This window comes from Falco biarmicus, chromosome 8, assembly GCF_023638135.1.
Source record: "Falco biarmicus isolate bFalBia1 chromosome 8, bFalBia1.pri, whole genome shotgun sequence".
In the NCBI taxonomy this organism is placed as follows: domain Eukaryota; kingdom Metazoa; phylum Chordata; class Aves; order Falconiformes; family Falconidae; genus Falco; species Falco biarmicus.
Genome location: NC_079295.1, coordinates 16626727 through 16643055, shown reverse-complemented (window position 1 = coordinate 16643055; position 16329 = coordinate 16626727). Strand labels below are relative to the sequence as shown.

The 16329-nt window shown below is 41.5% G+C and overlaps 1 protein-coding gene across 18 annotated transcripts in view; it reads left to right on the top strand.

Annotated features, from left to right (window-relative positions):
- The first annotated feature begins 1584 nt into the window (after positions 1-1584).
- ABI2 (abl interactor 2) overlaps positions 1585-16329 on the top strand; it is a 71785-nt gene continuing 57040 nt past the window's right edge. For 6 of the 18 annotated variants that reach the window (XM_056350503.1, XM_056350506.1, XM_056350502.1 and 3 more), the window contains exon 1: positions 1588-1764. In XM_056350503.1, the coding sequence (XP_056206478.1) occupies positions 1648-1764 (117 nt within the window). In that variant the 5' untranslated portion in view covers positions 1588-1647. Of the gene's footprint in view, positions 1765-16329 lie in introns of all 18 variants that reach the window. The other 12 variants (XM_056350496.1, XM_056350493.1, XM_056350490.1 and 9 more) reach the window with 4 other exon arrangements.

The following is a 16329-nucleotide window of genomic DNA, read 5'->3' as shown; positions in this document are numbered from 1 at the left end:
ATGGGAGGAAAATGCTTTGCCCATGAGGGTTTTTAAAGCAGTTATAATGAACACTGTGCCTGATTCATCCTTCACAAGGGAGAACTAAGGAAGGCAAGAGGAAATGTCTCCAGGCAGACGTCCCTCAGGGCAGGGATTTCTATCTCATTTTTCTTCTATGGAAAGAAGCTTACAAGGACTGGCCTAAAGACTGCGTTTGTTGCCCGAGCCCACCAGGTGTTTGCAATCCATTTGTAATTCTGGAAGCCACCTGGAGGCCAGGCATATCTAGCTGGATGCCTCTGCAACAGCTTTCAAGATATGAGAACAACTGTTCCTATAGTAGCAGGCTGGTGTACAAGGACTGCAGCACTGGGTCTGCTCTAGCTCGTGACTGCCACAGGAGCATCTGTAACACGAAGGCTGTGAAAGTATCAGGCTGCTGGATGAGTGTGTAAGGGATGCCAAATAACCCAAGGCTGCGCTACAGAGGCAGCAGGAGCTCTGTGGAGCCTCATGGGAACATGAGGTGAGTAATCACAGCTGCAATTCATTTCAAAGAGACAAATAAGCTCTTCTAGAGAAACCTGGGACACTTCTGCTGAGAGGGCAGATCACTTTTTTTTTTTTTTTTTTTTTTTTTGGTGGGAGAAAGGTTACTTTTAGGTTCAGGTGAAGGAATTCAATGGGCAAGCTTTCCACATTCCTCTAAGGCATTTTCATCACAATTGTAGAGATAGGGAGTGCCTTGCAGGGACATAAAGGAAGTCAGCATTAAGGCCTGGAACTGACCGAGCAGCCTTCCTGACCCCCGGCCTCAGTGCTGTGCTTCGGCCATGAGGCTCCTTCCTCTCTTTCTGCTGACCCTTCGTTATACCCTTCACTCTGTCCAAGTTGAAAAGCCGACTACTTGGCAGCTGAGAACTTAACTCTTCCTCTCACCCCTGTACAATAGCAGCTTTTCAAGCAGAATCTGCACAAGAGACATTTTGTCTGTCCCGTGCCCTCCGAGGAGCCGAGCAGCTCTGTGCTGGGCCCCTGGCCACAGCGCCCAGAGGTGGCCACAGCCGCGGTGTTACACCTGCACCGTAGGTGCAGCGCTGCTAGCACGCTGCCAGAGTGCAGCAACGCAAAATGGTGACAAAGCAGCCAAGGCTTCCCCACGTGCAAACGGCTGTTATTGTTTGCTGTCGGTCCTTCGACCTAACGCTGTGGCGCGGCGGCTGGTGCCGGGGAGAAGCCGCGGGGCCGGGCCCCCACCTGCAAGCGGCCGTTAGGAACCCGACAGAACACGCAGGTGTCGCTCGTTCCAGCGGCTTTCCCCGCGGCATGCTGGCGGGGCCCCGGCGCCGACCCCGCTCTGCCGGCCGCGCTCCGCCGGGCCGGAAGTGGGCGCGCAGGGGAGGGTGGGGGGCGCGCGGGCGCATGCGCAGGAGCTGTCGCCCGGCCGCGCCCCGCCCCCGCCGCGGTGGGGGTCTGGCGCGCTCCCTGCGCGCGGCGCGAGGCCGGGCCCGGGCGGCCGGTAGCGCCGGGGGGTGTGTGGGGGTGTGTGTGACTGGGGGGGGAGGGCGGTGCGGGCGCGCGCGCGGAGGGGGCCGGGGGCGGAGGGGGGCGCGGGGAGGGACGGACGGACGGACGGACGGACGGACGGGGTGAGAGGATGTGAAGATGGCGGAGCTGCAGATGCTGCTGGAGGAGGAGATCCCGGGGGGGCGCCGGGCCCTGTTCGACAGCTACACGAACCTGGAGCGGGTGGCCGAGTACTGCGAGACCAACTACATCCAGGTGCGGCGGGCGGGGCGGGGCGCGCAGCCGAGCGGCCGCTGTTCCCGCCTAACGGTCGCCGGCCCCGGCTGAGGCGGCGCTGAGGCGGCCCCGGCGGCGGGTCGCGTCCTCCGCCGCCCGTGGCTGTGGGGCTGCCCGAGGCGGGCGAGCGGGTGAGGGGAGCGGGGTCGCGCCACCCCCGTCCCTGTGGCGGTGGGAGGGTGACGGGCGGGTGGCACCCGCTGCTGCGGGCGGGGGAGGAGGGAGCGCCTGGTTCACCTCAGGCGTGAGCTGCCCCGGCGTGACGAGGCGTTTAAACGTGTAATTGATTTCTAAATTAAATCCCTTCCACTTTGCGAGCGTGCTGAATATTTATTTCGGTTGTGTCGTTATCGCTTCCCTTTCGTCCCTTTCCTACCTTCTGCTCTCCTTTGCTGGCGGCACTGAGGCGATACGGTAAACCGAGGAGGTACCAGGCTCTTGTAAATACGGTATTTGCGCTTGTTAATTTGGAGCGCAATGGCATATTTTTTAATTGGGATGTGCCTGGCAGTTTATGTTTCCATTCCCAGGCATGGGTTGCGGTATTTCACAGGAAGGGCAGCTGCCAAGCGGTAGGTGTAGGCTGAAGGCATGGTGTAGTAGAGGTGGTAGGGAACTGGGGAGAAAAATCAAGCTCAAGTTGCTACCGCAGCGTGTGATCTTTGGGGTGACCGCTCTGAAGCTAGGCTGGTGTTAGGACTTCGGTTTTTTTCCTTTCTTTATCTCTTTGCTAGGAAAGGAAGCAAAATATTGTCAGTTTACTTTAATAGGGATTGTAGGGCCAAATGAAAGAGTTTTCCTCAAAACAAACAAAAAATCGACCAGCTAAGAAGGGTCTGAGTGTGTAGGAAGGAAAGCAGGGGGACATGCGTTTGCGCTGTCAGTGTTGAGAGAAGTACAGAGGGTCCCAGTTTTGTTTTTGCTTTCAGTCGCCTAAGCAGAGAGTGCTTCTGTGTTTGCAGAGGGCAAGGAGGAATGAGATCTATGGCGAGATCATTCTGTCAGTGAAAATGGGAGGGAATGACAGAGAATACTTAAAATGTCACTGTAAAAAAGCTCTGACTGTTTCTTTTGAATTGTTGAACGACCAGCTGTCCTTTAGAGAGAAGACTGCGTATTTTGGGTCATTTACAAAACATGTCTGTTACAGTGAAATATAGATGTATTTTATTATGTAATAACTTTTTCTACGTTGAATTAGTGTGATTTTAGTTCTTTAAGGGAAATATGTTGAAATATTTTCCTTCAGTCACAACCTGAGGTACATGTTTTTAAATTTATGTTTTTTTGAAAACTGGGAAACTGATTTTTCTGGAATAGGGGAGAGGAGTCTTGGAAGGCACAACCGGATAGGAAGAAGTGGATGTAGTTCGGTTATTTTTGTTGTTCTTTCTCTGACCTTTTTTTGTATTCTTTGTATAAACCCAAATTTATAAAATCTGTATGGAACAGCTCTGCTTTTATTGTTTTAATAAAAGCTACAGAGGAGGACTCCATGCTGCTTTGTACAAACAGAGAATGAAAAAAGATGCTTATTGCCTCAGACAGCGTACAGTCCTTAAGGACAACCTGAGATAATGGGAGATGGATACAGACAGATGGTGAGTGAAGGAAAAGAATGAGACACTCTTGGTCAGCCTGATGGATTCTGTCCACCACACAGCAGTGCCCCCCAACTGTTGGCAATTTATCCAAGCATTGTGACAACAGAGAGCTTTAAGGGGGAGGTGAGAATGAAGGAATGAAATTGTGTTGAGTGTTCACTCTGAGGTGCAGTATGGGTCACAGTGTGAACATACTTAAATTTTAAACAAGTGGGGAATGGAGGCCATCAGTCAGGCTCTGGCCTTTGGAATTGGCTGACAGGCGGTAGAGTGAGATTATTGTAGAGAAGAGGTCCAGTGTAAGGGTATTCTGGGTTTAGTGATGTGAGTGTCCCAGTAATGAATCTGCCAGTGAACCTGCCCCACCTTCATGTTGCCAGAGCTACATATATTCCTGCACAGGATCTGTATGCAAAGCTAATATTTAATTGTCTGCAAGACTGGGAATAGGTGTATGGATATGTGTTGCTTAGGTGGATATTGGTGATTTTGTTTCTAATAATTATTATTCTAGTTCTGTTATCTCCAATTAAGTCTAAATTATGTTCAAAATAGTAGCCTTGGATTTTGTGGCAAAGATGGCTTGTGATTGCTTGGAAGCATGTGGAAGAGTAATTGTCCAGAAAGTCATGTAGTGTAGGTGGCCTAATTCTGCTGTCATCCTTTAGTGTTTCATTGGTGGACATAAGGTTTTGCTGTGGGTATTCTTGAGATTTCCTAGAGGAGGCTTAGAATGTGACTGAGATCTGAGCTTGATCTGCAGGATGATAGGCAGTGTGGTGATGCGGGAATGCATTACATTGCCCTGTATTTGTCAGTAGATAAGCCACTCGCTTTTTGTGGCAGTTGGTGCTTTGAGTTTTTATTCTGAAGTACAAAAATTGTTGCAAACGATAGCATAGGCACAGGCCAGTTTAATAGAGAATTTGAAGTTTAGTGCTAAGGTGAATGTGTTTTTTCTTTCCCCCTGTTGGCAACATCATAGCAACTTAAAAATAATCAAATGTAATCTCTTACATGTGGAAATTGCTAGTTCACAGTAGTAAGAGCTGTGGCAATTGTAACTCATTTGACTTCTGATTGTGAAATAAAAAATCCATTCTTTAAAATTTCGGCAGTGTTTATTCGAATTATGATTGATGCTTAGCTCAATTACTTTAGCAACAGGGAATGTTACATAAATTGTTATCCTTCCCTTGAGGCTGTGATACAATAGCGTATCAGAGTACATCAGCTTAAAATTTTGCGGAACATAATAGGAAATACAGAAAATATGTAATAAATGGACCTGCAGCAAAGAAGAAAGGCTGCTGTTTGGGTAATTTAAAAAAAATCATTTTTTGTCACCAGTTGTTCTTTATAAATTTTCCCACTGGGTAAATTGGTCTCCCTCTAGCCAATGAGTTACCTAGTAAGGCGATCTATTTTTCAAGAGATACTGCTCTCTTAAATAAAAAAATAAATAGATGGAAGAAAAATTTCAAGTATGATTTCAACTTGCATACTGCAGCAGTTTCATAACTTTTCTGTGATTATGATTCTACTTTAAATAATAATTCAGTTTTAAGCATAAATGCATAAATTGCTTACTTTAATCTGCTTGTGTTGCTACAGAAATCAAATAACTTTTCTTGCCAAAAAGGCCTTATTCTTCTAATAACTTGGAAAAATCATACAGTTGCTTCTATTTTATACTTCTTGAAGAGAAGGGGTAGATAGGCATTTTTATTTAGGAGGATGTTTTTGTGGTATCTGACACAGTGTCAACCACAGGTTAAATTACTGTCTGTTCAATGCTTTGTGTACTAGGGCAGTGTCCTCTGTTAGAAAGTTCAGTCTAAACTGTGAACAGGGTAATTCTATAAAATTTGATTGTCTGATATGCTTGATATTATAAAAAAATACATTTGAAGTCTGCATTGATTTATCTTTGTATTTCATAAAAAGCAGAGCATAGTTATACTGGACAATGTGCTGTGTTTACCAGATTTTCATATTTCCGTATTATTTTTGTTCAGGAGTATACTAAAGAAAATTTCTACTTATGATGGTGCAAGTAACAAGATCAAGCAATTGTGCAATTCGCACATCTTGTTACTGGTATACTAACATAAATTCCAACATTATCTTGTCCTGTCCGGTTTCTTTGAGCTTGTCCTGCATAAGCCTATTCTGGAATAATCTTGTGTTTGTTTCTCATGATCATTGCTCTTTTAAAAAATGAGCTTTTCATTTTGTGCAGTGCATGGAGCTTTCTAGAATAACTGAATGCTCATGTCTGTTAACTTTTTGTTGAAAGAGTCTGAAAAAATTACCAGGTGCAGGCGTTTCAGCCAGTAAGTGTGTAGCAGGAACAGATTTGGGCTGGGGCTAGTCCCACCGCCAAAGTTAGCATGCAGAATTGAGTGAAAAGCCAAGCCTCTGTGCCCTGCTTAGCTTTCAGAAGACGTGGGATTTCTGTGTGCTGAATTGTCCAGATTCTTCTAAAAGGCTTTATATTTCTTACTTTTTCAAGATTATTATGCTTTACTTGTCAGTAGAGACTGAAAAGGAAGAGTGAGCTTCTGATTTTCCTCTCTTTGCAGTCTTCAGGTTGCCATGACTGTGTTGTGTTTTATATACAGAAACAGCCTACTGGTGTTTGTGAGGGGAAGGATGGGAAGGGGATTTTTATTCCTGTTCTTTATATTCCACCCTTGTGGTTATTAAAAGTACCTGCTTTCAACTCCTGCAGATAGTTTTATTTAAATGAAGGTGAAAACTATGTGTTTCTCAGTGATTTTACTACAGCCCATAGACTGGTGAGTTTCATACGTGTTTTCCATGCATCTGTTAATTTTACTTAGACTTTTTAAGCAAAACAAAGTAGGTGTACATTTGGAAGCATCTTCAGGTAGGTTTAACAAGAGAATAACGCATCTCTTAGCATACTAGTTGTAAATTACATAAATGTTTGTCCTTTACATGTGGTAACTTAGTGGTTACAGCTTTAGTAATGTAATGTGAAATTCCTGTGGAGTTGCCTGTAATGACCAGTACCAGTATATAACTTGTGTAAGTGCATAGGGTATTGCAGGTATTATGTTTTATAACCAAGTTCAAGAAAGAGCTCTATTCTCTTGATGAATATGTGTATCACCTGAACAAAGGCAGCTGAGTTAGGTTTGTAAAACTTATTTAACCATCAGAAATGTGAATATCAGAGGAAAGTTGTTCTCAGCCCTTCTGTCTCATTCCAGAACTTCAGGAAGATGCTGACAAGCTGAAACCATTTATAAATACTAGGAAACTATTAAAACAGCATTAATGGATATATGGATGATATGCTGTAGTATCTTACTCCTAAGTGCAACAAATGAATACATAGGTGTATCTGGCCCACTAGGCTATGGTAGGACTTCTTAAAAACCATGTGAGATTTAAAAATTGAAGTATTATGCTGTGGTGAGTTAACCTTGACTGTCTGCCAGCTGCCCACCATGCTGCTCTCTCACTCTGTCCTCAGCAGGGTAACGTGAGAAAGTAAGGAAAAAAAAAAAGAAGCTTGTGGGTTGAGATGAGGACAGGGAGATGTTCACCAGTTACCACTGTGGTCAAAACAGACTTGACTTTGGGAATACTGATTTCATTTATTGCCAATTAGAAATAGAGTAGGATAGTGAGAAGCAAAACCAAAACTAAAACCACCTTCCTCCCACCCCTCCCTTCTTCCCAGGCTCAACTTCACTCCTTCATTCCCAACTTTTCTACCTCCTCCTCCTGAGCAGCACATGGGGAGGGGGAACTGGGGTTGTGATCAGTTCTGGGGTTGTGATCAGTTAGTAACGCTTTGTCTCTGCTGCTCATGCCTCCTCACATGCTTCCCCTGCTTTAGTGTGGGTCATTCCCTTGGGATACAGTCCTTCACGAAGTGCTCCAACACGGGTCCTTCCCACAAGCTACAGTTCTTCAAGAACTGCTGCAGTGTGGGTCCTTCCTAATGGGGTACAGTCACGCAGGAGCAGATTGGTCCAGCGTGGGTCTTCCACAGGCTGCAGTTCTTGCTGGAAAACCTGCTCCTGCATGGACCTCTGTCCCTAGGCTGCAGCTCTTGCCTGGAGCCTGCTCCGATGTGGGCTCTCCATGCGCTGCAGCAGCTTCTTTCAGAGCATATCCACCTGCTGCAGCATGGGGTCCTCCGTGGGGTGCAGGTGGGTGTCTGCTCCACCATGGTCGTCCTCCATGGGCTGCAGGTGGACCGCCTGCCTCACCATGGGCTTCTCTGTGGGCATCTCTGCCCTGTGCCTCCTTCCCTTCCTCCTCCTCTGACCTTGGTGTCTGCAGGGTTGTTTCTCTCACAGTTTTCTCGCTTCTCTCTCACAACTGCTTTATAGTATTTTTTACCCTTTCTTAAGTACGTTATCACAGAGGCACCACTGGCATTGCTGACTGGCTCAGCTTTGTGCAGTGCTGGGTCTGTTTTGGAGCTGGCTTAAAACTGGCTCTGTCTGACCTCTTCTCACAGGGGACACCCCTGCAGCCACCTCCCTACCAAAACCCTGCCACATAAACACAGTATGTATGCTCGAGGGGTATTTCTTCAGTACACTCCATTTGCATTAACCTTCACTCGTGTTTGTCCTTATCGCTAAATCCCAACAATTAAGGGGAAACTAAGCTTAGCAATTAAGAAGACTATGCAGCCATAAAAAGTGATGCACATTCGAAAAGTGATGCTTTCTGCTGATTTGAGGCAGCTGGCTAAGTGAAAGTCTTATTACTTTCTTCAGTGTCTTACCTCTGATGCTGCCTCACGATCAGCCTGCAACCAGTTTCACAATCCTTTTTTCTCCAATGTTCCCTTTAAGGCAGAAAGTATAAGTATCTGAATGGTGGACTCTACTGGTTCCCTTATAGCAGCACCAATAATATGAGTGATCTTTTTGGATTCTTTATTTTTTCTTTTCCTTCTTCCCTTTTACTTACTGTATCTCCAAGTGCCTAAGATTTAAGGACCTGATAATTTAAAGCAGGGGTCCTCAAACTTTTTAAACAGGGGGCCGGTGCGCAGATGAAGTGGCAGGCAGTCATCTGCGGCTGCTTGGTTTCCCCCCCCAACCCCCGGGGGGGGGGGGGGGGGGGGCGGATCTGTAAATACCGGGGGCCGGATTGAGGACCCTGGGGGGCTGTATCCGGCCCGTGGGCCATAGTTCGAGGACCCCTGATTTAAAGGAAGGTTGGCCGAATACTGTTGCTGGAAGCAGAGAGTTAGATAGCCTCTCTTGCATTATTGGGATATAAAAAAAGAAAAATCTTCTGAAGTAACACCAAATGTTTTCAATATTTATGACAAAATTAGGAAAAAAAAAGTGCTTCAAGTACATTGTTTGTGTCTTCTGAAATAAAATTCCATGACAGTAGTTTAGTCACAATACATGCTCATTGGAGTTGTAACTATATTAAAAGGTTGCACAAATTGTTATTGCACATCTCTCTATTCAAGGTTTACAGTGAGCTGCTTGTTAGGTTGGTAAGTTTAGTGAAAATAATCTAGGTATAGGACCATCTTGTCTGTTTCCTTTTAAGTAAGTCAATGTAGCTGGCAAAGTTGGTGAAGTATTTATCATTCAACCAATTTACTTTTCCCTTCCATTAACTGTGCTGTGTTTTGCCAGGAAAGCTAATTTAATACATTTAATAGTGTCACAAGTTCAACCTGGAGTTCAGGAAGAGTAGGATTGAGTCTCTATTGAGCGAATGTGGAAATAGCACGAGCCATTCTATTAGTGGTAATGAGAGCTGCTGGTGGTAATGCTTTATGTATAGGTGTGAAAGTAAAATTTGTAAATATGCAGGTTGCTAATATAAAGTAGGTGTTGTAACCCTGAATGTTAGTTACAAGTGGCATTCTAGTTGTTCCCTTCTGTAGTTTATTTTCAGATTGTGGTTATTGAATAATATTGATCCAGAATTGTAATTCAGAGTAGCAAGCTTCTGCATCCTACAGTTAATAAGCTCTCTACAATTTATTGTCTGTTGCTCATGTTTTACTTACGTTTGCAGTCATTAATCTTTGTGGCTTAGTGCTGTAGGTTTTAAGGCAGGAAGTGGTGTACCGCCGTGGTGCACCATGTAAGACAAGAGCCAGTCAGTGCTATAAGCAAATGAAACCTTACCCTGTTGTGTTCAGCAGAATGTTTTATTGAACAAAGCATTGATTTAAGTGCCGTTTTTTGCAGCAAATTTCCAGTAGAGTCTCTGCCCTAGAGTCTGCTGGCCCTTTTTTCTTGGATTTTTCAAATACTATGTCTCCACACTTAATTGTGCACTCTTGCTTAGTAACCTATGCTCTGTAAATTTTGTTGAATACCTATAGCTGGAACTTTACTTGTTGGGCTACTCTATGAAGCAAAATTGCATGTCAGCAGATCAAACGTAATCACAGCCCACTGAATTTAGGTGCATTTCCTCTTTTCAGGGTTCTCACAGGTTAGGTTGGCAAGTTTTTCTGGAACTGAATGAACTGGTACGTTCTTGCAAATGAGTTGTGCCTATTTCAGTGAGAAATCTTAATTTTCTGGTTCCCCGGTGCAACGATCAAGTTGCTCCGTCTAATTTATAGTGATGTGCTCTGAACTATGGACTCTATACACAAGCTATTCACTTTTCCTGTAGCTTATTTCCCAGTAGATGTCATTGTAATATCTATTCTTAATGGTCTTTCAGTTTGAAATGTAAGTGCTTGTTTCATTATTATTGGCTTAGTGTTACCACAGTGAAGTTGTTTTATGCTCAGTGAATTGCAGAATGAGGAACAAAAATTACTTGGTTTGGGGTTTTGGTAGCCTGTATGTGTTGGTCATACACAGAGCTGAATCTAGTTTTGAGCTGAACTAATAAATTTAGTATTTTTTCTTAAAGTTAAAAACTTTTCTAGATAAATATGAATGTTTTTACTAGGGTATTTTGTAACTTTGTTATGAATTTACAGCTTTAATATATATGAACTCTGTCAAAGTCCTTGGGAATAACTTTGGGGTCTAATATCTATTTTTGAGCTGGCTGCTGTTTTGTCAAATTTGATTTATACTATAGGTCATATCAGGTTTTTAAATCTATGCTCTCAGAAGATTAGATAGTGGCTATTAAAATGCGATTTCAAATGATATTATTAACAGATTTTGGGGAAGCCTGAGATGCTTTTGTTTGAAGATGCTTATTTCAACCTGCATGCCGTCATTATCAACATGATTTTAGTTCTTTTCAATTTTCAAATTGACATTTAAACGAACAAATAGATGAGCTTCAGATGAACTCTTTCCTATATTGTGAACTACTGTTCTTTTATTTTTGTATGACTCGTATTATGAATTCTGTTGAAAATAAATGATAAAACAAGGTGATCATCCTGATTTTTTGATGTTTTATGGGAAAATTAATAGGAGGTTGATAAACATTGTTAGATATGAAATTCTGTTATTTTTTGGTGAATCTTTTTGGTAAAGTATTAGGGTAAACCTTTCAAGAATGTCTGAGGTTTTGTTTTTTACTGTTAAATAAGTTCACTGGGTTTAAGGAAGATGAAAGAAGTGGTTTAAATTTGAATTTTTGTATCGTAGCTAGGTAGAACAAAAATTAGTAATTTGTCCTTTTGGGTGGCTTATTGAGAGGAAGGTTTAAAAAACCTATTTACTTGCTTGCTGGTGTTAAATGTGAAGTTTCACTGATGGACTGAGGGTTTCAAAAGACTGTCCCAGTCTTTCCAGCAATGGAGGGCAGGTAGCAATTTTCTCTTTGTCCAGTGCATTACCAGCTGGGTGACTGGCAGTGGCTCTAAATTTTGTGCTGGGTGGAGAAATGCTAAGAGACATTCAGACTGAGGTTATGAAGGCCTGCCCCCTAACAGGCTTGTCCAGTGTTGAAATGTTGGGGCTGAATGGGCTGCCTGCTGGATCATCCTGAAAACGTGTGTTTTGTAGATTTGAAAACTTGCATTTAAAATTGCTAAGTGCGTAAATGCTTCCTGTTACCCGCCTAGAAACCTTTGGAATGTAAGGTGGCTGAAATTAAGGCAGTGCCTGTCTAAAGCTGCAGATACTAGGCTTTGCTGCTGTTCAGGGGCAATATTTCTGAGCTGATCTAACATCTTTCTGCTTCTAGTTCTGACTGTGCCCTTGTCCTGGGTCTCATCCTTATCTGATCATTTGTGAGCCCATTCAGTTAGCTAAACCAACAGAAAACTAACTAGAACAAGAAAAGCATTGTTGCTTTGCCCAGTGGTGGTGGGAGTGTGAAGCGAGGGAGGAGGAGGGTAATGGAGTAGGGAAGGAGTGGGACCATCTCTGCTGAGGATAGTGTGTTGATAGTTTGACGTGTTTTAAGCTAAGAGACTAATTCTTCAAGGTATCAGACATCAAACTTGGTTATCTCAAGCTTTGTGCAGCAGTGGTGCTGCTCTTTGGGCCTGAAGGTTTGTAGTGAAAATGTCAGGTGTTGTTTCTGCCCCTGCCCAGGGAAAACTGTGCAGCAAGGGCTGCTGACACTTGTTAAGCATGGAAGGGTCATGACAGATAACCTTTAGGTAATGTGTGACTTGAAAGCAGAATTAGTGCTTGTCTTTGTGTGTAGTCTGTCTCATAGAACAGTCAAAGTCTATTCTTAGCAGAGAGGGATATATAAACAGAGATGAAATAATATTTTTGAGTCTGTTCTCTTTTCAAAGAGAAAATTTTAGTCTGTTTCACAAACAAAATATATAAAGCTGTTTATTAGTGAGTAGTAAGAATTCAAAGCACGCTAATTTGTCTTGATTTGCTTTAATTATAATTAAAAAGTATGTTTACTGAATCTACAGCAAAAAATCTGAAAATTATTTTGAAGTGTGTCCTTTTAAACTGTAAGTTTGAGAGGTGTTGGATATTGCAAAGTTTGTATTTCCCTGTAATTTTTTAACTAGGTGGCAAGTTTGTAAGTTGGCATGAGAAGTGGAGCTTGTTTGTAGCTTTATACAGAAGGCAGAATGCTTGCTGCAGATTGCAGAAGTTTGTTGTCTCCCTAGTATTTTAATGGGTAAGAAACATGTCTGCTGCAACTTGTGGGGAGTGAAAATATATTAAATATTCCAAATTAAATGGCTGTCTTGATTCAGTTAACATACAATTATTTGTTTGCCTGGCAGGTGTGTGGGGGGGGACAAGCACAAAGTATTTAGCTAAAAGGAGAAAAACCCCTCTTATATAATAGAATTCTAAAGATATCATGCCATTATGGAAGGTTTACAGTAATTTTCACTATTTATAAATATATCGAGAAGGAGTAATAGTAAAAACAAAAGCCAGGCTCTTATCCCCACGCTGCTGACAGCAAAGTAGGAGGCTGAGGTGGATGACAGATGTCAGAAAAATTGAATAATGCCCGTATGAGCAGAACCTTGAAAAGGGGCTGTTACTTTTGACAAAAGAATAATAAATTATAAGAATATGCTAGTAATGTTGTGAAGAGTATGAGCTATGTACACTGGCTTTCCAGTTTTCTTGGGTAAAGTACAGGGATACTAAATATAATTTGATAGGTAATGCTATTTAACATAATCTGTGGAATTATTGCTATGAGGTAAGGCTTGGGATTTAATGTTCTTCTGAGAGGCTAGACATTTTAAATAATTAATGAGAATATAAGCAGTTTTATCATTTTTGTATTTTTTTACCTTGCATGTATTCTGAATTTGCCTGTGATGGATGAAGAGTTTTGTATTGTCCACTGTAATCCATTTCACTGGAATATTTGGGATATTGCTTCTATTTAATGTTACATTTTTTGTATCCTGTATCCTTTGAAATCTTACTGTACAAACTGTGTTGGTTTGGCCTTCTAAGGAAAGGGAACTAATGTGTCCAGTTGCTCATGTTAGTTAAGTAAGATTAGATAAATTTCATTTGTGGAAATATATATGTGAGTGCTGAAATGGTGCTAGTGAAATTAATTGGGTTTTTGCCCATGGCTAATAACTAGAGAACTTCTCAGTTTTCTCACTTTATTCAGCTGGTGTGATCTCAGAAATTATCTTCAAAGATTTAGGCCTGTTTGTTTTCTTGACCTTGGGGATCTGATGCCCGTGGAGTGAGGCTCAGAATGATGGAGCATGCAGAAGCCTCAAGGAGCAAGCTCTGGGTGAGAGGGTAGTGTGTAGTCAGCCTAAACTAGTGAGGATGTAGTTTTTGCAGCCTTTGTCAGGTTCTCAGTGCACTGTCATAGGAGCAGCCCTTTCCTAAAAGAAAGAGAAGATTCTTTCTGACTATGTGTTCATCTGTATAAGTCAATCAGTTTGGATAATAGAAGATAAAAAGTTCTCTGTAGACTGTGAATCTCTGTTACAGTTGTCTGGTGGTGATAATAGTTAGTTTAAACAGTCTCCAAATTGAGGACGCTTCTATAACCACTTGATGTGACGAGATAATAGAGCTATTGTAAATCATTACCATGTTGTGATCTGCTTAAAACTGAAACTTTAGATTTTTAAAAATACATATGCTGTTTTTACATTTATTTTGGTAAATGTTCTTACATGTAATACAAATAGGATAGGGTGAATCCAGTTTTGATGACTGGAGCAAGGAGGGATAAAAGTCATAATTTTTGTTTTTCTCATTTGTACATAAGTCTATAATAATATATACCAAATGCAGAGATCCTTGAAAACAAAAATTTTCACTGTTATAAGCCTGTTGTAAACATTTGTAGCATATTAGATCTGAAGTTTGGTTTGAGGGTTCTGCAGAGTTACGACTTGGGTACAACTTAAATTCCCCTTCTAATAAAGGGGACCAAAAATGCATTTTTAAACAATTTTTTTTTTTAGGGAGAGAAATGATAGTCGTGATATTTTTTGGACTGATTTGACCTTAGTTTTCAGGCCTCTTGGTATTACTCCATGGTAAATTGTGTATTCAATGAAACTCTCAGGGCAGCTCTGAAAGGCCAAAATTCTGAAAGTGACATTGTTTAGTTGCTGTTGGAGATGGCCATGTTGAGCTGTAGAGATTGAAATACTAGTAGTAATCAGGTTTTTTTCCAGTTTATATGTATTGTGTTAGTTTGTCAAACTGCTTTTTTTTTTTTTTTTTTTTTTGTGGGTTAAACAAATATATGTCATTCTTTTCACTACATGCCTCTGCGCAAACCAAATCAGAACTGGAGCAGTCAGCTGCTTCTGCCTAATTCTTTTGGTTTTAAGTAACACAGCTTTTATGTGATTACTTTTCATCTCTAGGTCTTATGCTTTACAAATCAGGGTAAATACTGCTTTTGTTTACAAACTGAGTGGAAGGAACTTTTTTTCAACTACCTTTTGGTCTGGATTTCATATGCACTTAAGGCTGTGTTTGAACACAGTCCTTAAAGAATTGTTTGCACATGTGTCTTCTGCAAATGTAGCGGAGGAAACGGTGTATTTCCTGTGTTATAGGGACAAACTGTCGAGTAAGATGACTGGCCGATGGTGTGTCTCACCTAGTATCATCTAGAGAGCTAATTCCTGTGTCTGGGAAGGTGGAGGATTAGAGCTTATGCAGTTGACAGGGCATTCTGCATAATGGAGGAGAGAATGGCTGATGTAAAAAGCAGCTTGAAAATTCCTGCTTTCTCTGTGCCTCTCTGTCTTAAAGCCTCTCTGTCATTCATATTGTGAAAGTCTTCTTTCCAGGATAGTTTTATTTATCACCATAGCTAGATAGGTAGGGAGGTGACATAACTTAAACATGTCTTGTCAAATGAAAAGGTCATTTGTGCAGCATTTCAAATCATTAGGGTATAGAGAAAAGACCTTTTTTTTCTGATGGTAGTAGAACTTGCTGAATATACAGTTGTAAAAATCTGTTAGGCAACTTGAGAACAAATTAATTCACATTAAAAAAAAAGAATGTGAGGCAAGAGAACCTTCTGTAACATAGAAAATTCATTCATCATTTGAAATGTTCTTATTTTGTTGCATTACTCTAATGTTTCTATTCTTGTGACAGCTAAGAGCTCAGAATTGTCAGAAAAAGAATGTTGTTGAAATTGGGTGAATAAGCACAGTTTGAGACTCATAATTATGAGAGTGTCATAATTATGGTGAATGTAAACACAAAGGTTTCATATCTTCATGTTACAAGATATTCATATCTTGTAATGCAGCACAAAACTGCTGTGAGAGGAATCTTGTGTTCTTTCACAAGTTTGCAGTGTCACTTTATATTTTTATCCTATAATCTTTCATTTGTGTAACACGGTTACACTAAGCATAATGATGTGAGTAGTCACTACATTTCAATATAGCGCTTATAGATACGCCTGTAAGTTGCAGGCACACTGTTAGTGCAGTTTGAGTAAGCTGGCTTCAAGACCGCATGTAATACTTGCGTCCTTAGTGATGTATTTAATGGCTGAGAGCTCTTGCCGTTGTGAGAGTTACCAGAATGTGTAAAACTGTCTGGTGTTCCTGCTGTAGTTGGGCCTGATGAAGTTTGGCCTATATGGCAAACAGCATAATAATTCTTGACTGCAAGATTAAAGTTACTCTTTTACTGAAATATTCATGATATAGTTTAGATTGTATAGCACGAAGGAAGTGGTTTCCCTGTTTGAGACAACCATATATGACTTTGAAGATTGTGTGCCAAAATTGAATTTTAAGACTAATACTATTTTATCTGAAAGAGTTTATTAGTCAGAATTTTGTTAGGTGAAGACAATAATGGATTGATTTACTTTATGAAAGTTCTGAGTTTAAGTTTTATGGACTATGGATGTGGCTGTTGTTAGGGGGGAAATAGCAGCACATTTATAGCTTCTGCCAAGATGTCTGTGACAGATTGGTGTCTTGTCTGTCCAGTATGAATTTTTACCGCTCTATAAATATCGATTGGAGAAAAAAAAAATGGTGTTCCATGGCTTTAAAATACTGTGTCCTCGTTGATTTATG